Source organism: Haematobia irritans, chromosome 1 (genome assembly GCF_050003625.1).
Source record: "Haematobia irritans isolate KBUSLIRL chromosome 1, ASM5000362v1, whole genome shotgun sequence".
Lineage (NCBI taxonomy): Eukaryota > Metazoa > Arthropoda > Insecta > Diptera > Muscidae > Haematobia > Haematobia irritans.
The window spans coordinates 225944575-225970377 of NC_134397.1; the positions used below are offsets into that span (position 1 = coordinate 225944575).

At 34.1% G+C, this 25803-nt stretch overlaps 1 protein-coding gene across 1 annotated transcript in view; it reads left to right on the top strand.

The window, feature by feature from the left end:
* Dscam3 (Down syndrome cell adhesion molecule 3) overlaps positions 1 to 25803 on the top strand; it is a 317456-nt gene that overhangs the window by 100299 nt on the left and 191354 nt on the right. The window contains exons 7-8 of the mRNA XM_075299301.1: positions 7752 to 7869; positions 24329 to 24552. Coding sequence (XP_075155416.1) covers positions 7752 to 7869; positions 24329 to 24552 — 342 coding nt within the window. The remainder of the gene's footprint in view (positions 1 to 7751; positions 7870 to 24328; positions 24553 to 25803) is intronic.

Below are 25803 nucleotides of genomic sequence, written 5' to 3' on the forward strand. Positions count from 1 at the left end.
TGCTTTAAAAACGTGCTAACGCCAACTTAAATTTCCAAATTCAGTCTCGACTTCAAGTAGAAATTATTGTATATATACGTTTTTAAAATAAAGTGTTGAAAAACATCTTCTATTTTTGAACGCTATTTTGGTTTGTGGCAAAAACTCCTCACATTTAAAGACTATTTCATTAATTCTTCCTTCTTTCATGAAAACATACCCATTTTTAAGTTGAATCACTTAATTATAAGGTCAAAACGACTTTATCGTCTTTTGGACAAGGAAAACAGTTTATATAAAAGAAATTCACAAATGCTATTATAACCAAAATTCGCGTTCGTATTTTAAGGAGACGACAATATTTTTTCAGTGCACAAAGCAATTCACATCTACTATTTTAATTTAGTAATATCGTAATAACTTTAGAATATTATAATAACATAAAAAGGATAAACGAGTCAAATGATAATATTCCCAATAATTTACTGACAGTTTATCTAACAAATTTGTATGGTAATATTAGATTTAAAGTTTACGATAACTTTTATGTATATAATGAAAAAACTTTACAACAAGGTGTATTTGCTACAAAAATGCCCGCATAATGGCTGGACTCATTATTAATTTTTCAACTGAGCTTTGAAATATGTGGAAACCCTTATACTTGCAGCACGCTTAGATAAAAACGCCGATTTATCCATATTTCAATAGAAACATGTCGAAAATAAAAAAGCCAAAAATAGCTAAAAGGGTCATGAAAAAAAGCCAGAAAAAAAAGCTAAAAGCTAAATGCATTTTTTCCCGCTAAACGTCTTCAAAAAAAGCCAAATCTAGCGGGAAAAAAGCTAAATTGGCAACGCTGATAACCAGACCCCGGGAATAAAGGTTATTTGGAGGACATTTGCATTAATTTTCTTCCTGCACCCTGCGTGAAATGGATCAATCTCAAAACTGATCCTGACTGAGGATAAGCCTCTTGTATGCGCTCTTCCCAGATGGACGCACACACGCTGCAGCATTGGCACATAAGAGTACATGGTGGCGTATAAAAATCTAGGGTACCACTCACATTTGTCATACGCCACCTAGAACTGGTGAAAGGTAGATTTTGGCTACAAAAAACGTAAGTCTTGTAGTTAGACGCAGTATTGTAGTATTTTTTGAGCTCTTGTCACATTATCAGGATGCTTTTGTCAATTTAAAACAATATTCCAGAAAAAAAATATCGCCAAACAATTTGTTGCATAAAAAATAGAAAAAAACGGCAACCATTGACTTTTATGTCCTAGAGCGGGTCTCGTTCTTTATTAATTAATTTCTTTATTGCTTCACGGATTCACAGTTTTTACTTTTATTTCTGAAAAAAAAAAGTTTGCACAAATCTAGCACGCAAACCATAATTACTCAAACCTTGCATTATCCCCAGTTTTTCGAATGAGGCTTTTCGTTCGACAAAAACCCAGGAAAAAAAGTGCCAGCAAAGCAGTACATTCATTTCAAATAGATGGAAAATTTCGCAATGAATGAATGAATTTTAATTAAAAATTAAAAAAGTCCATCACTTTTTTAACAGACTTGGTCTTCCGAGTTTGCATAAATTATTATACCTTGCGCCACACTGTGGAACAGGGTAAGTTAGTGCATATGTTTGTAACACCCAGAAGGAGACGAGATAGACACATGGTGTCTTTGGCAATAATGCTCAGGGTGGGTCCCTGAGTCGATATAACCATGTCCGTCCATCCGTCCGTCTGTCTGTGAACACATTTTTGTGATCAAAGTCTGGGTCGCAATTTAAGTCCAATCGCCTTCAAATTTGGCACATGTACCTAATTTGGGTCAGAATAGAACCCTATTGATTTTGGACGAAATCGGTTCTGATTTAGATATAGCTCTCATATATATCTTTCGCCCGATATGGACTTATAGCCCCAGAAGACAGATTTTTGGCCGAATTTGGTTGAAATTTTGCACTAGGAGTACAATTAGTAGTATAGTCAAGTGTGCAAAATTTGATTGAAATCGGTTCAGATTTAGATATAGCTCCCATATATATCTTTCGCCCGATATGGACTTATATGGCCCCAGAAGCCAGATTTTTGGCCGTATTTGGTTGAAATTTTGCACTAGGAGTACAATTAGTAGTATAATCAAGTGTGCCAAATTTGGTTGAAATCGATTCAGATTTAGATATTCCTCCCATATATATCTTTCGCCCGATATGGACTTATATGGCCCCAGAAGCCAAATTTTTGGCCGAATTTGGTTGAAATTTTGCACTAGGAGTACAATTAGTAGTATAATCAAGTGTGCCAAATTTGGTTGAAATCGATTCAGATTTAGATATAGCTCCCATATATATCTTTCGCCCGATATGCACTTATATGGACCCAGAAGCCAGAGTTTCATCCCGATTAGCTTGAAATTTTGCACAAGGAGTAAAATTAGTAGTATAGTCATGTGTGCAAAATTTGATTGAAATCGGTTCAGATTTAGATATAGCTCCCATATATATCTTTCGCCCGTTATGGACTTATATGGCCCCAGAAGCCAGATTTTTGGCCCAATTTGGTTGAAATTTTGCACTAGGAGTACAATTAGTAGTATAGTCAAGTGTGCCAAATTTGGTTGAAATCGATTCAGATTTAGATGGAGCTCCCATATATAGCTTTCGCCCGATTTACACTCATATGACCACAGAGGCCAATTTTTAACTGCGATTTAGTTGAAAATTTGCACAGAGAGTACAAGTAGTAGTATAGTCAAGTGTGCCAAATTTGATTGAAATCGGTTCAGATTTAGATATAGCTCCCATATATATGTTTTTCTGATTTCGACAAAAATGGTCAAAATACCAAAATTTTCCTTGTCAAATCACCACTGCTTAGTCGAAAAGTTGTAAAAATGACTCTAATTTCCTTAACTTCTAATACATATATATCGAGCGATTAATCATAAATATACTTTTGCGAAGTTTCCTTAAAATTGCTTCAGATTTAAATGTTTCCCATATTTTTTACTAACATTGTGGTGGAACACAATGGTGCATTAGCCGACTTAAATTTTGAGTCTATAGATTTTGTAGAAGTCTATCAAATTCTGTCCAGATCGAGTGATATTGAAATGCACGTATTTGGGACAAACCTTTATATATAGCCCCCAACACATTCGACGGATTTGATACTGTATCGAAAATTTAGATCTACAAAGTGGTGCAGGGTATAATATAGTCGGCCCCGCCCGATTTTAGACTTTACTTACTTGTTTTTTAATTAAAGAAATAAAAATTGACTTAATTAATTCAATGTTTCTATCTTAATTAAAAGTTAATTGTATCAATTATTTTATTAATTTAAACTTCAATCAACTTTGTATTTTTTCAGTGATATTTTTATACCCACCACCATAGAATGGTGATGGGGGTATAATAAGTTTGTCATTCCGTTTGTAACACATCGAAATATCGATTTCCGACTATATAAAGTATATATATTCTTGATCAGGGAGAAATTCTAAGACGATATAACGATGTCCGTCTGTCTGTCTGTTTGTCTGTCTGTCTGTCTGTTGTAATCACGCTACAGTCTTCAATAATGAAGCAATCGTGCTGAAATTTTGCACAAGCTCGTCTTTTGTATGCAGGCAGCTCAAGTTCGAAGATGGGCTATATCGGTCCCGGTTTTGATATAGTCCCCATATAAACCGACCTCCCGATTTGGGGTCTTGGGCTTATAGAAATCGTAGTTTTTATCCAATTTGACTGAAATTTGAATTCTAGAGGTATTTTATGACCGTGAAGAGGTGTGCAAATAATGGTGAGTATCGGTCCATGTTTTGGTATAGCCCCCATATAGACCGATCTCCCGACTTTACTTCTTGGGCTTATAGAAACCGCAGTTTTTATTCAATTTACCTGAAATTGGAAATCTAGAGGTATTGTAGGACCACAAATACGTATGCCGAAAATTGTGAGTATCGGTCCATATTTTGGTATAGCCCCCATATAGACCGATCTCCCGATTTTACTTCTTGGGCTTATAGAAACCGCAGTTTTTATTCAATTTACCTGAAATTGGAAATCTAGAGGTATTGTAGGACCACAAAAACGTGTGCCAAAAATTGTGAGTATCGGTCCATGTTTTGGTATGGTCCCCATATAAAACGACCTCCCGATTTGGGGTCTTGGGCTTATAGAAACCAATTTGTCTGAAATTGGAAATCTAGAGGTAAGAGGTGTGCCGAAAACGGTGAGTATCGGTCCATATTTTAGTATAGCCCCCATAAGAACGATCTCCCGATTTAACTCCTTGGGTTTCTAGAAACCGTAGTTTTTATCTGATTTGCCTGAATTTGTAAATATTCTGATATTTTAGGCTCACAAAAACGTGTATCGGATTAAGTTTTTATCGGTCCATTTGATAATGCCTCCATATAGACCGACTTCACTTCTTGACAGTGTAGAAGACGCACTGATCATGAAAATTGCTTGAAACTCAATGTAAAATTTCCAGATTTTACTTCCACAGATTTAAGATTTCAAATTAAGACGTTATTTTATAATTTTCTTGCACACTTACAAGAGATGTTAATGATTCCTCTAAAACTCAAACAAAAATGGTTCTTATAAATCCAGAATCTGATATAGTCCTCATAGGTGAAATCTTTAAATTTATCTTCGGGAAGTGTCCTCAAGTCCTCCTGAAATTTCAAAGGAAACCCTAATATTTGGTTCATGGTGGTGGGTATTTAAGATTCGGCCCGGCCGAACTTAGTGCTGTATATACTTGTTTCAGTGTGTTATTGCATTTCAGTCAAACAAAATAGTTTTGGCTATTAAAGAAATTGGCTGTTAGTAATACTGAACAATTTTTGAAAAAAAAAAATGGAAATTCTCTCATCAAACCACTAAATCTCCAACTCAGAAATTTCGTCCAAATTCATGAAAAAATCCTATATTTTGGAGAAATTCCCAATATTGGCACCAACGGAAATGGGATCAAAGAAAAGAAATTTTCCTACAAAAGTATGTTTTGAAATGTTAAAAGAATGATAGCGATCATAGGGTTTTTGAGGGAAATACAATATGTGGATATCTTTTTTTTCGAGAGTTTTAATTGGACTTTTGCATAAACTACTAAATGTTGATGTTTTAAATAAAACAGGGCTATTCCAATTATAGCGTTAATTTAGTGTCACCTAGTTCACCGAAAATTTAGCATGAGTTTAACAAATGACTATTAATTCTGCAATTTCTTTTGCAACGCATCGAAATATGGTTTTGCGACTATTTTCTATTTCTTTCTGTGTGTGGTAATCATCCTGTGTGGTACTGAAAGTTTTTGTCAGCAATTTCGAAAAAAGTCCCCATATCGACAAATCTCTCGATTTGATTTCTTGGGCTACTATACAACGAAATTTTATGGGATTTTCCTACACATAGATATATTTTAAGTCTATACATAAATGTACCGAATAGGGTATGACCTATTTTCCTATAGATACGTCAAACATGGTTTAGTCTTTAATGTAGTTCTCATATTCGACGGTCTGCCGAAATAAATTGTCTGAAAGTTAAAAATAAAATTTCCCGATTTTTCTTTTCATTGTCATCCAAGTAATAGAGGTAAAAATCAAAATATGCATACTGAGCGCAATGAGTGATACGTGTTTGGAGGTTGGTTTTCCTGATTTCTTGGGTGTGTCTCACCCAGAATTGACAGTTCTGGGTTGTTCGAGTGGTACGGTTGCGATTTTCCGAAAAAAAACAGGGGATCATTTACTTGGAAGCTCTTCGTGCGCGAGCACATTTTGTTTGATTTGTAACATTTTGAAACCCTGCAGTTTACTTTCGGGCTTATACGCATAAATCCACGATTCATCGCTCACAATGCACTGAATAGTCCAAGTAACACACAAAATTTTTTTTTCTGATTCAATCACGAAATTAATTGATCCAATTAATTTTTTAAGTGAAATGTCTTCAATCACAGAAATGATAGTATAAATTGAAAGTCAATTAACATTAATTGATCCAATTAAAAATTTAATTGATTCAATTAAAAAATTAATTGATACTATTAATATTTGTATTTGATTTTTGTTTCAATTAAAAAAATTTTTTAATCAATTAAATTTTTTATTGCATATTTTTTAAAATTCAATTAAGACTTTAATTGGAAAAATTTTCTTGATTTTTTTTCTGTGAAACCTAAATCAAATTTGGCTGCCACTTTAACCTTTAGCTTATCACCTGTCATGATGTCATAGACGTGTTCCAAAGCACGGTGATCGTATTTTTGGATCGTTTCTTTCGACCAATCGACACGTCCCTTCTTTTGAGCGACAAATTGTGTGGCATGCAATGAGAACAAATTCTTTGACCGTCAAAGGTTCATGCAATATTGAATGTATGCTAGAACCACTAAAGCCTAAGGTTGTCTCAATCTCACGACGATCTGGCAATATCAGTTGGAGCACAGAATCAATGGTTTCCGGAACTGCAACTGATTTTAGACGACGTTTACGAAATTCGTCTTAGAGTGACGTAGGTAGTCGACTACCATACCATCGATAAATACTGTCCTTGACGCAGCTTTATCTTTAAAAAATGAATTAAGCTCATCAATTTAGGCGAAATGAATCGTTTAAGTTGCAGTAAACAAGAAAAATAGCGCTCATATTGTGAACACTGAAAAATATCAAGTTTTACAATATAGTTATCAATTGGCAGATTGCAACAATAATTTTGTCTAAACCCGAAATAAAAAAGACAACTCTCATATCTTAATAACGTTTTTTTTTTTACTTGAAACATGATATAATTTTCACCTGAATGCTAGTTTCAATTTGGAAGTTTAAGTTTTGGTTAAGATGTTTATAAAAATTGTAATTTCGCACGATGACAAGAGATGGACAAATTCATAACTAAAATTCCTTTCCCAATATCAAGTTCGCAATGGCTTAATTTAAAAATAAATTGAGTCGTAAAAGTATAAAAGTATAATTTCTCATTCCATTGGCTCGAAATCAATTAAAGTAAGGACAAAATCTTTGGAGCTGGGAAAGCTTTCTTACACTTACACTTTTAAAATTTTCAACTTTTATATACTCCTAGTTCAGTCGATGGCGTATGGTGTCACGTAATCAGTTTCCCCCAACTTGGGATCTCTTTTAGTGGTTTTAAAAATAAAAAATAAAAAACATAATACTCCCTTACATAATTTTATATGTATGGGCAAATTTTTATACCAACTCAATAATTCCCCCTATAATCTGACCCTGATAAGTGATAAGGGGGGCGAATGCATATAAAGGCAATTTCGGCATGAAAACTCCTCTTACATCGCCTATAATCTGTCATGAATATTGATTTCCATTACTAAGGTATTACACGTTTCCTTCATTCCTCAAGTCAAGACAAACATAGACAAAATGTATATGCCTAGGGAGCATATTTTAAAACCAATTTAAAGATATCATAGCTCAATTACCATAAAAAACATATTTTCATCTTATATTTTTTTTTTGCTTCATACAAAAGTAAACCGAAGACTACTCCACACAAACTTACGCAATTTCCAATACTCCTCCCTCCCAAACTGAAGTAATTCATGATTTTCATACTTCAATGATTGGATGACAATGATTTGGGGGTGGTGGTGGTAGGGTATATGTTTGTGTTTACTTTAGTACGAATATTTTATCCCATAGTCATTTTCCACTTATTTGACTTTTTTCTCATCGTTTCTTTTTTGTGTGTTTATTTTTTTTAGATGGTATCGTGTATCGGACTCATCGGCTTTATATCCAATACCATCGTCACAGCGAGTGATATTATCCCGAACATTGTTGCTTATCAAAAATGCTGACGAACGTGATGCAGGCAAATGGGTGAGTATGAGAGAATAAAAAGTGAAGTGGTACAAATGAATAAACCAAACTAACCGGCACAGTCACTGCCATCGTTGGTAGGGTCTCTCCCAATTGACAAATATCACCACACATAGATATAATAGACTTGGTTTGTTTTTTTTATTGAAGACCTTAAATGTATGCTGTGTGGTTGAATATCTTCAAAGCTACCAAACATATGGTAACTCTGTTGACTCATCGAACATAACAAGCGAATAAGGCGGAAGTCGGGCATAGAGCAGAATATTAGAATTTTTACGAGTTTACTGCACCCTTTCTCTGTCCTTATTTTTTTCTCTTAGTGGTCTCCTCAATCTCATTCTCCCTCTCTCTCTCGTTCTCGTTCTCGCTCTCACTGTCTCTGTGCATTTTGCTATTGCTAAGTGGCAAGGAAGGAAGTAAGTCAAGCTAAATGTATGTTGCGCTATGCGTTTGTGTATGTGTGTGTTTTTGTGCCCAAGTACTTAGTGAAGTGCAGAGACAGTTTTGAGTGTTTGAAACAAGCACACAGCGCACAGATGCTGCCTTCGAACCGAATGGGGGAAAATTACTGTATCTTATAGAAATGGAAATGGATTTACAGTGCAATGACAATATATTGTGAAGATAAGGAAAATTAAATACAAATGTTTGACATAGTTAATACGAGATTTATAGGTTAACAAGTAAGGAAAGTCTAAAGTCGGGCGGGGCCGACTATATTATACCCTGCACCACTTTGTAGATCTAAATTTTCGATACCATATCACATCCGTCAAATGTGTTGGGGGCTATATATAAAAGTTTGTCCCAAACATTTAAATATCACTCGATGTGGACAGAATTTGATAGACTTCTGCAAAATCTATAGACTCAAAATTTAAGTCGGCTAATGTACTAGGGTGGAACACAATGTTAGAAAAAAATATGGGAAACGTTTAAATCTGAAGCAATTTTAAGGAAACTTCGAAAAAGTTTATTTATGATTTATCGCTCGATATATATGTATTAGAAGTTTAGGAAAATTAGAGTCATTTTTACAACTTTTCGACTAAGCAGTGGCGATTTACCAAGGAAAATGTTGGTATTTTGACCATTTTTGTCGAAATCAGAAAAACATATATATGGGAGCTATATCTAAATCTGAACAAGTTTTCAACCAAATTTGGCACGCATAGCTACAATGCTAATTCTACTCCCTGTGCAAAATTTCAACTAAATCGGAGTTAAAAATTAGCCTCTGTGATCATATGAGTGTAAATCGGGCGAAAGCTATATATGGGAGATATATCTAAATCTGAACCGATTTCAACCAAATTTGGCACGCATCGCTATAATGCTAATTCTACTCCCTGTGCAAAAAAAAAACTAAATCGGACCAAAAATTGGCCTCTGTGGTCATATGAGTGTAAACCGGGCGAAAGCTATATATGGGAGATATATCTAAATCTGAATCGATTTCAACCAAATTTGGCACACATAGCTACAATGCTTAATCTACTCCTTGTGCAAAATTTCAACTAAATCGAAGCAAAAAATTGGCCTCTGTGGTCATATGAGTGTAAATCGGGCGAAAGCTATATATGGGTGCTATATATAAATCTGAACCGATTTCAATGAAATTTGGCACGCATAGCTAGAATGCTAAATCTACTCCCTGTGCAAAATTTCAACCAAATTGGGTCAAAACTCTAGCTTTTAGGACCATATTAGTCCATATCGGGCGAAAGATATATATGGGAGCTATATCTAAATCTGAACCGATTTCAATCAAATTTTGCACACTTGACTATACGTCTAAGTGTTATGCTAATACAAAATTTCAAGCAAATCGGTATAAAACTCTGGCTGCTGGGTCCATATTAGTGCATATCGGGCGAAAGATATATATGGGAGCTATATCTAAATCTGAACCGATTTCAATAAAATTTGGCACACTTGACTATAGTACTAATTGTTCTTCTTGTGCAAAATTTTAAGCAAATTAGGGTAAAACTCTGGCTTCTGGGGCCATATAAGTCCATATCAGGCGAAATATATATATGGGTGCTATATCTAAATCTGAACCGATTGCTTCCAAAACCAATAGGAATCTATTCTGAGCCAAAACACATACGTGTGCCAAATTTGAAGTCGATTGGACTAAAACTGCGACCTAGACTTTGATTACAAAAATGTGTTCACGGACAGACGGACATCGCTATATCGACTCAGGAACCCACCCTGAGCATTTTTGCCAAAGACACCATGTGTCTATCTCGTCTCCTTCTGGGTGTTGCAAACATATGCACTAACTTATAATACCCTGTTCCACAGTGTGGAGCAGGGTATAAAAATTAGCTTTTCGGATAGGTGAAATTCCTTAGAAAAAAATTATATTATCAATACAGAACTCATTGAAACTTACAAGAATACTGGGCTTGAGATACCCAGCAAAAAAATTTGGAAGTTCTTCCAAAGGCACAACTTTAAAATCACTTCCAGAAGATGCACTCCCAATGATGTTCTTTATTTTAACTACCCAGGAAGTTCTTTTAATTCAATTTTTTATAACTTGGTTTTTTCATACTTTTAATGGGTAATTTTAACTTTTTTTGGTTCAAATAGGTTAAAAACAGAGTAAGAATTCATAAAATGGTACAAATCATTTAAATTTTGTCGAAAAAAATGCTAAATCCAATTTGAAAACATTGTGAATTTTTGAAAATATTTGAGTTCAAACGTTTCCGACAAGCATTAGAATCCGATAAAAGTTATAAAAATATTTTTTTTTGACAAAATATAACAGATTTTGTTAATTTACATCCAAAATATTGAATTCGGATCACACCTACAGAAGTGATGCAAATTCAGTGCAACGGCTGTTGAAATGGAGGACTTCCGTCCTATGACAAACCCATGTTAAATTCATCGCTTCTGCGTCAATTTTGCACCACTTCCGGATCCAAAAAGAACATTTTCATTACTTTTTTGGCGACACTTTTTTTGCTGGGTTAGTTTTAATTAGGGCATACAGTTGAAGCAACCAGATGTGAGGTTAGAACTATTTTCCAAAACGAATAAAAACTACGAGGGCAGTTCGGAAACTTCTTAGCCTAGCACAAACAGGAAAAAGTATAGTGTTTTGGAAACTTCCATCTCTGTTATGAACACATGTTAAATTTTGTTTCGATCTGACAGACGCATCCGCTATTTTTTTACAATGGAAAAATTAGAAATGCGTGCTGTCATTAAATATTTACATAAAAAAGGTTTATCGGGACAAGAAATTCATAATGATATGGTGAATGTGTTAGGTGAAAGTGCTCCTTCATATGCAACAGTAAAAAATTGGGTTGCTGAATTTAAACGTGGTCGTACAAGTATTCAAGGTGAACCACGTAGTGGACATCCAAAAACAGCAACAACAACAGAAATCGTAGCCAAAGTGCATGATATGATATTAAATGATCGACGAATAAAAGTGCATGAAATTGCTAATATCATGGGCATCTCAAATGATCGAGTCCATTTAATTTAGCATAAAGAACTACAGATGAAAAAGCTTTCTGCAGGATGGGTGCCGCATTTGTTAACAGTCGATTAAAAACGCATAAGAATGAACATTTCTTAAGCTTGTTTGGATCATTTTAAGCGAAATAAAATGGATTTTAAGCATCGTTTCATAACTGCTGATGATACATGGATCCACCACTATACTCCAGAGACAAAAGAACAAACAAACAATTGACTGAAGCTGGAGGAAGTGCCCCAAAGAAGGCAAAAACAATTCAATCGGCTGGTAAGTTTATGGCAAAGGTTTTTTGGGACTTCAAAGGTATTTTATTGATTGATTATCTGCACAAGGGTAAAGGGTGATACGGTCAAAATTTTGTCAAGGGAAAACGCGTGTAAATTGGTGAAATCGTTTATTTAAAAATCAAATTAAATTTCTTTTTCAAGTTCAATTAGGAAAAATATTTGGTTAGGCTTTCGCTTTTCCAAATCCGAATTGCCGGGCCTCACGCTTGACACCTGCCATCAGATTTTGTACAGCCACCTTGTCCACCTTCTTCGCCGCAGAAAGCCAGTTTGCCTTGAACTGCTGCTCGTCCTTAGCAGTTTTTTGGTCTTCTTCAGGTTACGCTTGACAATAGCCCAGTATTTCTCAATTGGGCGGAGCTCTGGCGTGTTGGGAGGGTTCTTGTTGTACCACTCCATGGCCTTTTTACCGTAACGGCGTACCACTCCATGGCCTTTTTACCGTAATGGCAAGATGCCAAATCCGGCCAAAACAGTACGGAACAACTGTGTTTCTTCAGGAAAGGCAGCAGACGTTTATTCAAACACTCTTTCACGTAAATTTCTTGGTTGACAGTCCCGGAAACTATGAAAATGCTGCTTTTCAAGCCACAGGTACAGATGGCTTGCCAAACCAGATATTTCTTTGCGAACTTTGACAGTTTTATGTGCTTGAAAATATCTGTTACCTTTCCCCTTCCTTTTGCCGTATAAAACTCATGTCCCGGAAGCTGCTTGTAGTCGGCTTTGACGTAGGTTTGGTCGTCCATTACCACGCAGTCAAACTTCATCAACATCGTCGTGTACAGCCTCCGGGATCGCCCTTTGGCCGTCGTATTTTGTTTATCATCGCGATTTGGAGCCACTACCTTCTTGTAAGTCGATAGTCCGGCTCGTTTTTTGGCTCGATGCACGGTTGTAGACGATACATCCAGCTTATTTGCGGCATCTCGGAGAGAGAGGTTTCGCTTGAAACTACCGGCAACTCTCATTGTCGTCTCAACGGCTTCCGGTTTTCGATTTCCCCCCGATCCAGACTTCCTGGCTGTCGACAAGCGTTCCCCAAACACTTTAATTACATTTGTAACGGTTGATTTGGCAACTTTTAGCGATTTTGCCAGCTTTGCGTGCGAGTACCTCGGATTTTCGCGATGCGCGAGCAAAATTTTGATACGCTGCTCTTCTTGCTTGGACGGTATTTTGACAACTGAAGAGTGAATTCCAAAATCAAAATAAGAGCAACATTCTACACACACACACCTTCAAAATGAGGAGTGTTCAGATTTTTTAAATGCAAAATTGAAAGAAATACGTCAAGTTTATATTGACCAAATTTTGACCGTATCACCCTTTAAAACAATAAATTCAGAGTACTATTGCAACCTTTTGGATCTATTAAATGTACAAATTCGAGAAAAACGTCCTGGCTTACAACACAAAAAAATAATTTTTCATCAAGACAACGCACCAGCGCACAAGAGTGCCTTAACAATGGCTAAAATCAACGAATTAAAGTACGAGTTGCTTGACCGCCCACCTTATTCTCCTGATTTAGCTCCCAGTGACTTGTACTTGTTCCCAAAACTAAAACAATTCCTTGCTGGCAAGCGTTTTACCTCAAATGAAGGTGCAATTACAGTGGTAAACCACTATTTTGAAGACCTTGAGGAAAACTATTTTAATCAAGGGATCAAGGGATAGAATTGCTAGAAAAGCGTTGGACTAAGTATATTGAAGTTTCAGGAGATTATATTGAAAAATAAAAATATTTTTGAAAAACTAACTATTCTCTTTCAATGATAGGCTAAGAAGTTTCCGAACCGCCCTCGAACTGTGGAGTATTTTAAATTGATGAATATTTATATTGTGGTTTGACCCAACCACGAGAGATGTGGATATCTACCAAAGCTCCATTTTTTCCAGGTTCACTTATACTATTTAGTCCATCTAGCACAAAAATTCAACAATTTTTATTAATTGAAACAAAAGTCAATCACAAAAATTAATAGTATCAATTACATTTTTAATTGACTTTCAATTAATTTTTAAATTGATACCACTATTTCTGTGATTGAAGATATTTCAATTAAAAATTACTTGGATCAATTTATTACGTGATTGAAGATAAAAAATGTTTTTTTTGTGTGCGTGAAAAATCATGATCAGACCTCGGTTGCCACTCGTGCCAAAAAAAATCTACCGAAATTTTAAGAAAATTTTACTTAAAATCTACAAATTAAAAAAAAACTTATTTTGAAGTCAAAATTTTATTTCAATACAAAATTGTTTCAAAATTTTATTTCTATAGAAAAATTTCTCAAAATGTTATTTTCGCAAAATTTTATTTCTATAGAAAATTTTCTCAATTTCCTATATAAAATTTTCTCAATTTCCTATAGAAAATATGTATTCTCAAAATTTTATTTCTATAGAAAATTTTCTCTATTTCCTATAGAAAATATTCTCGAAAATTTATTTCTATAGAAAATTTTCTCAAAATTTTATTTCTATAGAAAATTTTTTCAAAATGTTATTTCTATAGAAAATTTTGTCGAAATTTTATAGTTTTGCTGCAAGTAGAGGATACTGACGAGGAATGTGGTAATTCCGAAACGTGCGTCCATCCAACCATCTTGCAGTTCTTTGCCCTAATAAATTTGGCAAACCTTCTTTTTCTCTGTTGGTTAAGCTACTCTTGTAGTTTAGTCATAGCAATGGTTTTTAAGCTGAGATCACGACAACAAATATGACATTTTATATCTATTAATTTTAATTTTTTTTATTTCTATATATAGGAAATTGAAGTACTTCTCAATTGAAAAGGAAGATTTTAAGAAATCTACCAAAACATCAAGAATTCTAACAATCTACCAAACAGTAAAAAATCCACCGTGTTTGGTAGAATTCTACCAACTGCGACAACCGTGCAATGGACACCTAGAGTTTATTGCATATCTTTTCCGAAAAGGACCAGACATGAGCATGAAAAAACTTCGGAATGCTACTTACATTCGCAAGATATACTTATGTGGGCAAAATCTAATACGTTGTTTTGTAAAAATAAGTACCATTATTTATTTTCCTAAATCACTTTCTGCAGCTAACGTGGATCAATGGTTAGCATGCATATAAAAGGTTCTGGGATCAATCCCAGTTTCGACCAAAAAGTCTTTCAGTGGTGGTTTATTCACTCTCAATAATTCTGAAGACATTTTTAAGAGATTTAAAGCTTCTCTATTTGGTGTCACTGTAAGAAGAAATGCCGGTCGGACTCAGCTATGAAAAGGAGGTCCTCCTTATCATTGACCTAACCATAGAATCTGGCAGCATTTATGGATAACAACGAAGTTCTTATTACATTTGACTGAATGGGTCTAGTGGTTTCTGCTATTATTGAAAATTAAACTTTTTACGAGGGTTGTCTTTTATATACCGTGATTAGAAAAAAAAAAATATTATAAAAGATAACTTCATTGTTTTTCAAAATAATACCCATTAAGATACATACACGCACTTAAGCATGCATTTGAACCAATTTTCGAAGCACTTTTGCCACTCTGATTGAGGTATCTCCACAAACAGGAATTCAATATGCATCAACCGCTTCTTCAGGTATCGAAAACCATTGGCTTCTCTTTTTTTAACGTATGGGTATAAAAGGAAATCATATGAACTATACGGTGGATAATCCATCAAATCGATGTTTCGAGTGCTCAAAAATGGAGTTTTTGTTTATTTGTGCTCGCATTGTCGCAGTGAAGGTTGATCCATTTTCCGCAGTTGGTTTTCCAAATTTCTTGAAAGACAACTGCCATACCAATGATTGTGTACTAACATAATCAGAATTGACTGTTTTCCATTGTTCTAGTGGTAGGACAACGACATGTTCATTTTTTTCCGACAAAATAGGCGATCATTTGCTTGGAAGTTTTTGGTGCGCAGGCAACTTTTGTTGGATTTGGTTCATCAAACAGTCGAATGCAGTTTAGTTTCAGCCTCATATGCGTAACTAGACGTTTCATCACCTATCAAGATATCATAAACGCGTTTCGAAGCACTGTAGTCGCAGTTTTGTAGGATTTTTTTCGACCAATCGATTCGAGCCTTTTTTTGAGCGTTTGAAAATTTGTGTGGAATCCAAAGCGAACAAATTTTTTGACGGTCAAATGTTCATGAAATATTTAATGTATGCTAGCCCATAGTTGTCTCAATCTCAAAACGTCACATGATGATCTTGCAATCTCAGTTGGCGCACCAATAAACACTGGTTTTACTGACATTAAGGATCGGAAATTTCAAATTTTGCTTTTCTTTTTCTTTATATGGGGCTATACATAATTATGGACCGATGTGGACTAGTTTTGCATGGCGGATTGGATGAAATTTTAATCTCCAGTAAGCTCCGCAAATCAAATCTGGGAATCGGGCATATACTAACACCATGTTTCAAATGTCAATCGAATCAGATGAAATTTGCTCCTCCAAGAGGTTCGGTAAGCAAAATCTGGAGATCGGTTTATATGGGTGCTAGAGGTGTACGCGTGAGTGAAATTTCACTCACACTCATGCACATTCACGAAGCCAAATATTTATTTACGCACGCTCACGCACGATAAGCGTCGTAGCCACTCACACTCACGCACATTCACGAAATGAAAAGCAGTACTCACGCACGAACTACTTTTACAGACTCACGCACACGCACGATTCATGACAATTCACGTGACTCACGACAAATTCACGAGACTCACGACATTTTCCAACCGAATTGAATCTTTAAAATTTTTTGTGAGCGTCATTTTGCAGAAATTTTTTTCACGCACATTCACGAACTGATTTTATTACTCACACACGCTCACGCCATATTTATTTTAGTCCCACTCACGCACATTCACGAGTGTTGCTTCAGATTTCACGACTCACGTGATTCACCCGTGAATCACGCTTGTCACGCGCACACCTCTAATGGGGGCTATATATATTTATTGACCGATATTGACCAATTTTTGTATGATTGCTAAAGTCATCGACTAATACCACGTGTCAAATTACAACCAAATTGGATGAAATTTCTTTCTCAAAGAGGCTCCGTAAGTCAAATTAGGAGATCGGTTTATAATTGGGGCAATATATAATTATTGAACGATATTGACCATTTTTTGCATGGTTGTTTCAACCGGATCTGATGAAATTTGTTCTTAAAAGAGACTCCGCAAGCCAAATTTGGGGGTCGGTTTTTATGGAGGTTATAGCTAAAAGGGGTCTGATATGGCCCATGTGCAAGTTTCAAGTCGATATTAGTGTGATATCAGCGGACGTATGGACGGGCATCTCTAGATCGAATTTCACCATGACCCAGAATATATAGACTTTCTGGGGTCTGAGACCAATATTTCGATATGTTACAAACGGAATGACAAAGTTAATATACCACCCATCCGCGGTATAGAGTATAAAAAAAGATTTTAATATACCCTCCACCATAGGATGGGGGTATATTAACTTTGTCATTCCGTTTGTATCACATCGAAATATTGCTCTAAGACCCCATAAAGTATATATATTCTGGGTCGTGGTGAAATTCTGAGTCGATCCGAGCATGTCCATCCGTCCGTCCATCCGCCCGTCCATCCGTCCGTCCATCCGTCCGTCCGTCCGTCAGTTGAAATCACGCTAACTTCCGAACGAAACAAGCTATCGACTTGAAACTTGGCACAAGTAGTTGTTATTGATGTAGGTTAGGTTAGGTTATGTGGCAGCCCGATGTATCAGGCTCACTTAGACTATTCAGTCCATTGTGATACCACAGTGGTGAACTTCTCTCTTATCACTGAGTGCTGCCCGATTCCATGTTAAGCTCAATGACAAGGGACCTCCTTTTTATAGCCGAGTCCGAACGGCGTTCCACATTCCAGTGAAACCACTTAGAGAAGCTTTGAAACCCTCAGAAATGTCACCAGCATTACTGAGTTGGGATAATCCACCGCTGAAAAACTTTTTGGTGTTCGGTCGTAGCAGGAATCGAACCCACGACCTTGTGTATGCAAGGCGGGCATGCTAACCATTGCACCACGGTGGAATATGTTATTGATGTAGGTCGGATGGCCATATCGGTCCACTTTTACGTATAGGCCCCATATAAACGGACCCCCAAATTTGGCTTGCGAGGCCTCTAAGAGAAACAATTTTCATCCGATCCGGCTGAAATTTGGTACATGGTGTTAGTATATGGTCTCTAACAACCATAAAAAAATTGGTCCACATCGGTCCATAATTATATATAGCCCCCATATAAACAGATCCCCCGATTTGGCTTGCAGAGCCCCTAAGAGAAACAATTTTCATCCGATCCGGCTGAAATTTGGTACATGGTGTTAGTATATGGTCTGTAACACCCATGCAAAAATTGGTCGATATCGGTCCATAATTATATATAGGCCCCATATAAACCGATACCCAGATTTGACCTCCGGAGCACCTTGGAAGAGCAAAATTCTTCCCATTCGGTTGAAATTTGGTACGTGATGTTAGTATAGGGTATCCAACAACCATGCAGGAATTGGTTCCTATCAGTCCATAATAATATATAGCTCCCATATAAACCGATCCCCAGATTTGACCTCCGGTGCCTATTGGAGAAGCAAAATTCATCCGATCTGGTTGAATTGTGGTACATGGTGGTAGTATATGATATTTAACAACCATGTGAGTTGAAATTTGTGGATGACAGTCTTTCGTAGATGTTTCTACGCAATCCATGGTGTAGGGTACATAAGATTCGGCCTGGCCGAACTTACGGCCGTATATAATTGTTTTTTTTTTTTTTTTTTTTTTTTTTTTTTTTTAACGCCGCAGACGACTACAATAAAAAATGCATTTTTTAAATAAATAAATAAATATACATGAAATAAATAAACTGGTTAATATCTGTAGTGCAGATAGTAGCCTAAATTAAGGTTTTTAATAATTTTAAAATATATGAAAAGTCCTTTATTCTAAAATGAAGGTTACAAAACGTCGACTTCAACTTTATCTCTTTACGTTCCACTTCTCTATATCCTTTCTTGTTAGATAGCTTTTGTTAGAAGTTTAGTATTTACAATTACTTTAATAGTAATCGACCGGTTTCGCCCTGCTATAAATATCTCAAAGTAAATTTTATGAAAATTATGCTCACACTGGGGCGATTATTTTATATTGCAACAATTGTGTATGACATCCTTTCACTTTCAACTATCAACTATTTTGTCATTTCTAGAATCTTGATAGATTTTCTCCGTACATAAACATACATAGTAATTTGAATATAAATGGTATTGCAAATTATTTTATTATGCAGCAACATAAAAATGTGTAATACAATAGCGTGAATGGAAACTGTAGACTAGGATACTCCTATCATATGATAACACTTTCACACACACACCAACATATTCGACATTGACTACAACTGCGGTATATTCGAAGTCGCTAGAATTTCCTGGGATTGTTCATATTCTAAATTGATTTAAATTCAAGTAGATTTTTATGACAACAATGAGTATCATCATCGTTGTCTTCATCCTACTGCAGCAACTCCTCTTGGTTTGTTTTTTTTTTTTTCAGTGCTATGGAAGTCTGTTTGTCTTTTCATCCATCTCATAGACTCGTATCGTCCTTAGTGCCTTTTTATCATTTCGAGTGGAGACATAATGAAGAACAATTTAAATTTGCATAAATTCGATTCAAATTTATTTATCTTTTTTTTTTGTTTCATTTATCCCCCATATCTCTTACAGTCGATCATTAGAGTCTCTTTATGTGCATTTTGTTAAACAAATCCATGGATGCTTAGGTTCGTTCGTTGGTTATTTTCAAGTTTTTTTTTCCCTCCCATGTCTCATCTTGCTATAGGAAGTTCACCATTTGTTGGCTATGTCTGGAATTGTGTTCCTACCTACGTAAAGATCTTTCTATAGGACAGGGGTATATGGTGATTGGCGTTTTCCTCGTTATTCTGGGTGGAAATGTAGTTTGGAGGAGGAAATGGAAATAGAAATTACCCAACTAAAAGTCACTTTTCAAATTGAATGAATTCAGCGGAAGTTTGTAATGAATGATGACGATGATGATGTGAGCATAACTAAAAAAAGTTGCAATGGCAAATAGTTTTCATCAGTGTATTTGAATTTTTTTGTAAACTTGAAATTTTAGAAATTTGTAAATATTGAAAGGGAAATTTTGATATTTTCGAAATAAACTCAGAGAGAAAAAAAGTTCGTGGAGGTTTGTCAAAAATTTTCAAAAACTTATTTCTATAGAAAATTTTGTCAAAATCATATTTCTATAGAAAATTTTGTCAAAATTTTATTTCCTAGAAAATTTTATCAAAATTTTATTTCTATAGAAAATTTTGTCAAAATGTTATTTTTATAGAAAATTTTGTCAAAATTTTATTTCTATAGAAAATTTTGTCAAAATGTTATTTTTATAGAAAATTTTGTCAAAATTTTATTTCTGTAGAAAATTTAGTACAAATTTTATTTCTATAGAAAATTTAGTACAATTTTTTTTTCTATAGAAAATTTTGTCAAAATTGTATTTCTATAGAAAATTTTGTCAAAATTTTATTTCTATAGAAAATTTTGTCAAAACAATGATTACTTTAGAACATTTTGTAAAAATGTTGATTTATATAGAAAATTTTGTCAAAATGTTGATTTCTATAGAAAATTTTGTCAAAATTTTATTTCTCTAGAAAACTTTATACATAATTTTGCTGTAGAAAATTTTGTTTCTATAGAATTTGTTATCAAAATTTTTTTTCTATAGACCATTTTGTCACAATTTTATTTCTATAGAAAATTTTTTCAAAATTTTATTTCTATAGAAAATTTTGTCAAAATTTTATTTCTTTAGAAAATTTCTAAAAAATTTTGCTTCTACAGAAAATGTTGTCACAATTTTTTTTCTATAGAAATTTTTATCAAAATTTTATTTCAAGAGACCATTTTATCAAAACTTTATTTCTATAGAAAATTTCGTCAAAATTTTGGTTATATAGAAATTTTTATCAAAATTTTATTTCGATAGACCATTTTGTCAAAATGTTATTTCTATAGAAAATTTTGTCAAAATTTTGGTTCTATAGAAATTTTTATCAAAATTTTATTTCGATAGACCATTTTGTCAAAATGTTATTTCTATAGAAAATATTGTACAAATTTTATTTCTATAGAAAATTTTGTCAAAATTTTATTTCTATAGAACATTTTGTCAAAATTTTATTTCTATAGAAAATGTTGTCAAAATTTTATTTCTATAGAAAATTTTGTCAAAATTTTATTTCTATACTAAATTTTGTCAAAATTTTATTCCTATAGAAAATTATGTCAAAATTTTATTTCTATAGAAAATTTTGTCAAAATGTTATTTCTATAGAAAATGTTGTCAAAATTTTATTTTTATAGAAAATTTGGTAAAAAATTGTATGTCTATAGAAAATTTTGTCAAAAGTTTATATTAATAGAAAATTTTGTCAAAATTTTATTTCCACAGAAAATTTTGTCAAAATTTTATTTTTGTAGAAAAATTAGTCAAAATTTTATTTCAATAAAAATTTTGTAAAAATTTTATTTTTATAGAATATTTTGTCAATCTTTCATGTCTTTTGAAAGTTTTATCAAAATTTTATGTTTTTTAGAAAATTTTGTCAAAATTTTATTTCCTTAGAAAATGTTGTCAAAAATTTTATAACTATTGAAAATTTTGTAAAAATTTTATTTTCACAGAAAATTTTGTCAAAATTTTATTTCTATAGAAATTTTTTTCAAAATTTTATTTCTATAGAAAATTTTGTCAAAATTTGCCAAAATGTTATTTCTATAGAAAATTTTGTCAAAATGTTAATTTCTATAGAAAATTTTTTCAACATTTTATTTCTTTAAAAAATTTCTACAAAATTTTGCTTCTACTGAAAATTTTGTCAAAATTTTGTTTCTATAGAAATTTTTATCAAAGTTTTATTTCTAGAGACCATTTTGTCAAAATTTTATTTCTGTAGAAAATTTTGTTTAAATTTTATTTCTATTGAAAAATTCGTCAAAATTTTATTTCTTTAAAAAATTTTGTACAAAATTTTGCTTCTACAGAAAATTTTGTCAAAATTTTGGCTCTATAGAAATTTTTGTCAACATTTTAATTCAATAGACCATTTTTTCAAAATTTTATTTCTATAGAAAAATTTTTATTTTTTTTTCTATAGAAAATTTTGTCAAAATTGTATTTCTATAGACCATTTTGTCAAAATTTTATTTCTATAGAAAATTTAGTCAAAATTTTATTTCTATAGAAAATTTAGTCAAAATTTTATTTCTATAGAAAATTTAGTCAAAATTTTATTTCTATAGAAAATTTTGTCAAAATTTTATTTCTTTAGAAAATTTTGTCAAAATTTTATTTCTACAGAAAATTTTGTGACATTTTATTTCTATAAAAAATTTTGTAAAAAATTTATTTCCCTAGAAAATTTTGTCATAATGTTGACTTCTATAGAAAATTTTACCAACATTTTATCTTTATAGAAAATATTGTCAAAATTTTATTTCTATACAAAATTTTGTGTCTAACTGTGGCAACCGTGGTCAAAAGACGATATTGTTGAAGGCAAATGAGGCATGGAACTTATTCACAATAATTCAGCAGGAAATTTTGGTCATGCTAAAGCTGTGCACGCGATGAGAGCGGCACTTGTTCGTTATGAGCAACCATCGCAATTTTGGAGTCATTTTGAATGTTGGATAAAGTTAATAGTAATGAGTTTCTGTAAGATTTTCTAATAGTCAACGAAATATGATCTACTAGTACTAGGAATTATAGGACCTAGTGTATACGTCGGGGACTATAGGATCCGAAGTATCAATGGAGGAATTAAATTATGGTTGAGGGACTGTAACCCCGAAAGTCTCAGCGTTGGCAGTTGTTGGCACGAAGGCTTCAAGGAAGGAACTGTAGGCCCAAAGTTTTCAGTGATGGAATACAGTGAGTGACCTGGAGGTCTAAAGGTCTCAGTAGGTGGGAGAGTAGGTTCCAGGGTTTTTGTGATGGAGCTTTAAGCTCAAAGGTTTTAGTAAGTGCAAATGTCTCATTAGGGTAAGTAGGCCCGAAGGTTTCAGCGGTGCATTACTAGGCTGAAGCTCTCACTGATGGAAATGTAAGCCTAAAGATTTAAATGACGAAACTGTAAATATGATTATCCAAATCGTGGATTTATAGGCTCAAAAAAGCCCAAGCTTCTTATTGGGATAATTGCAGGCCGGAAGGTAACAGTGTTGAAACAACTTGGCCTAAGGGCTCGAAGGTTGAAGTGATTGATATGTAGCCCCGAATGTCTTAGATTGAACATCGCCTTCTGAGACGTTTCGTTAAGGTAATTGTAGACCGCAAGGTTACGATTGAAAAACTGCTGGGCCGAAGATCTCAATAATGGAACTGTAGGGAATAAAGTCATAGTGGGAAAACTGTAGGTCAGAAGGTCTTAGTGAAGGAACATTAGTCGAGGAGGGAATTATAGGCCTGAAAATCTCTGTAAGGTACTGTAGGACCGAAGGTTTTAATGAAGCATCTGTAGTGCAAAGTCTCGGTGAGGGACTAAGCCCGAAGGTCTTAGTGAGGAAACTAGAGGGTCGAACATTTTAGTGAGGAAAATGTAGGGTCGAACATTTTAGTGAGGAAAATGTAGGGTCGAAAATTTCTGCGATGTGAATGGAAGGTACGCAGGACAAAATGAAGGAACCTGTATGTGTGAGGGAACTGTAGGTCCGAAGGTATCGGTTAAAGTACCGTAGGCCCAAACGTCTCATTGGGGTTATTACAGGCCAGAAGGTTACAGCTGTAGAACAGCGTGGCCGAAGCGTAACATGATGGGCATATAAACCTTAGGGCTTAATGGAATAGTAATGGAAATTGTAGGTCCAAAAATTTAATGAGGAAGCTGCAAATATGAAGACCTCAATGTGTGACTGTGGGCGCGAAGGTCCCACTAGTGGGACTGTAATTGTAGGTCCAAAAATTTAATGAGGAAGCTGCAAATATGAAGACCTCAATGTGTGACTGTGGGCCCGAAGGTCCCACTAGTGGGACAGTGGGTGTGAAAGGCTCACTTTTGGAGCTGTAGGGGCGTAGATTTCAGAGAAAGAACTTGAAGCTATCAGTGAGGTTACCCTAGGCCCACACGTCTAATTAGGGCTAATTGCAGGCCAGAAGGATACATAGGTGGAATTACTTGGCCGAAGCTCCCAATGACGCCCAAGTAATTCCAAAGGTTACAGGTGGTCCAATGGTTTCAATGAAGAAATATTTCCTTATGAAAATATTTCGTTGGCTCAATTTCACCTAGTGACAAATTTCAGCTTTTTCTACCAGTGTTGTTAGGTTAGGTAAAGCTCGTTATTTTGTTGTACCATATGGTATGTTTAACTAAATGACATGGTGGAAGACGTCTTTGAACTATAATTTATTTTCACTCTTACATTTTTAGAAAATCTATTTTAATTGAAAAATATTTCAAAAAAAAAGTGACAAGCCATTTTAACTTGTTTTGACATTACATTGTCGATATGTTCATAAATTACTATTCAATTTTATCTGTTCATTTATTCATACGAAAAAATTGTAATTTGCTTTTATTTGCTCATTCTAGGTCTGTCAAGCATCCAATCAATTTGGCGAACAACGAATTGAAATTCGTTTATTTGTGAATTCCTATGTATCCGTTCACATTTTACCACAAGTTCAAATTGTCAACTCGGGTGGAACAGCAATATTCAATTGTACGACAACGGGTTCAGCAATCGATAACATTGAGTGGCTACACAATGGTAAACCATTGCAGGAGGACAACATTCTAACGACCGGAAGAGATAAGTACGTATTTGAAGAATGGATGTGGTGAAGTTATCTGAAAACAGTGATCACTTATATGCATATGTTACACACACACAGCCATACATATACTATACACTATATATATGAGGAGAATATGGGCAATATAAAAAGAAGTGAGAAAGAGGTACATATGTGATACCAGGGATGGAATATGCAGTACTATAGAACTTTTTTCAATACTTTTTCACCCTGGTCAGTACCGTAATACCCCCGCGAATGATTTAGTACCTTTGGTGTAGACTTTTTTGAGCCGATATCAGATTTATGGTACAATGGGCATATGGACAAAATATTTTAATATTTTGAGAATGTCTTTAACAAGCTTAGTTGTCGTTTACAAATTTTTCAGCACAGATATGCTCATGCAGGAAGAAAATCTCGTATTTGTAAAAGCCATTGTTAAAAAATGGTTTTATTGAATTTCGAGAATGTTTTAGTCGCAAAAAGCATGTGATTCTATACAACGCTTCCACACGAACACTTTCTATATAAGAAGTTATCGATCGCGTACTAAACTAATGCGAACCATCAAAGTCACGGTTGAAACTTGAGGCAAAAATAATCTACCAAGATTTAAAGAAAATCTAACCAAAAACTACCAAAAATATATTATTTTGCAAAAATTTATTTCTTAAGAATGTTTCGACTAAATATTAGTTCTACAGAAAATATTGTTAAAAATTTTTTCTTTTGGAAAATTTTGTTAGAATCAACCCATTGCGTTGACTAAACTACACGAGTAGCTTAACCAACATAGAAAAAGAACGTTTGTCAAATTTATTTGGGCAAAGCCCTATAGACTGCAAGATGGTTGGATGGACGCAGGTTTCGGAATTACCACATTTCTCATCAGCATTCTCTACTTGCAGCAAAACTATCAACCAATTATCAGAATAAATTCAGGTAGTTCACTAAACCCAAAAGTAAACCACACACCTTTTTTCGGAAGGTTCATGAGTGGTTCACATTGGATTTAGTGAATTTATTCCGATAATTGGTTGATAGTTTTGCTGCAAGTAGAGGATGCTGATGAGGAATATGGTAATTCCGAAACGTGTGTTCATCCAACCATTTTGCAGTCTATAGGTCTTTGCCCAAATAGAAAATTTGGCCAAAATTTATTTTTTATAGAATTTTTTGTCAATATTCTATTTATATTGAAAATTTTGTCAAAATTTTATTTCTATAGAAAAGTTTGTCAACATTTTTATAGAATATTTTGTCAATCTT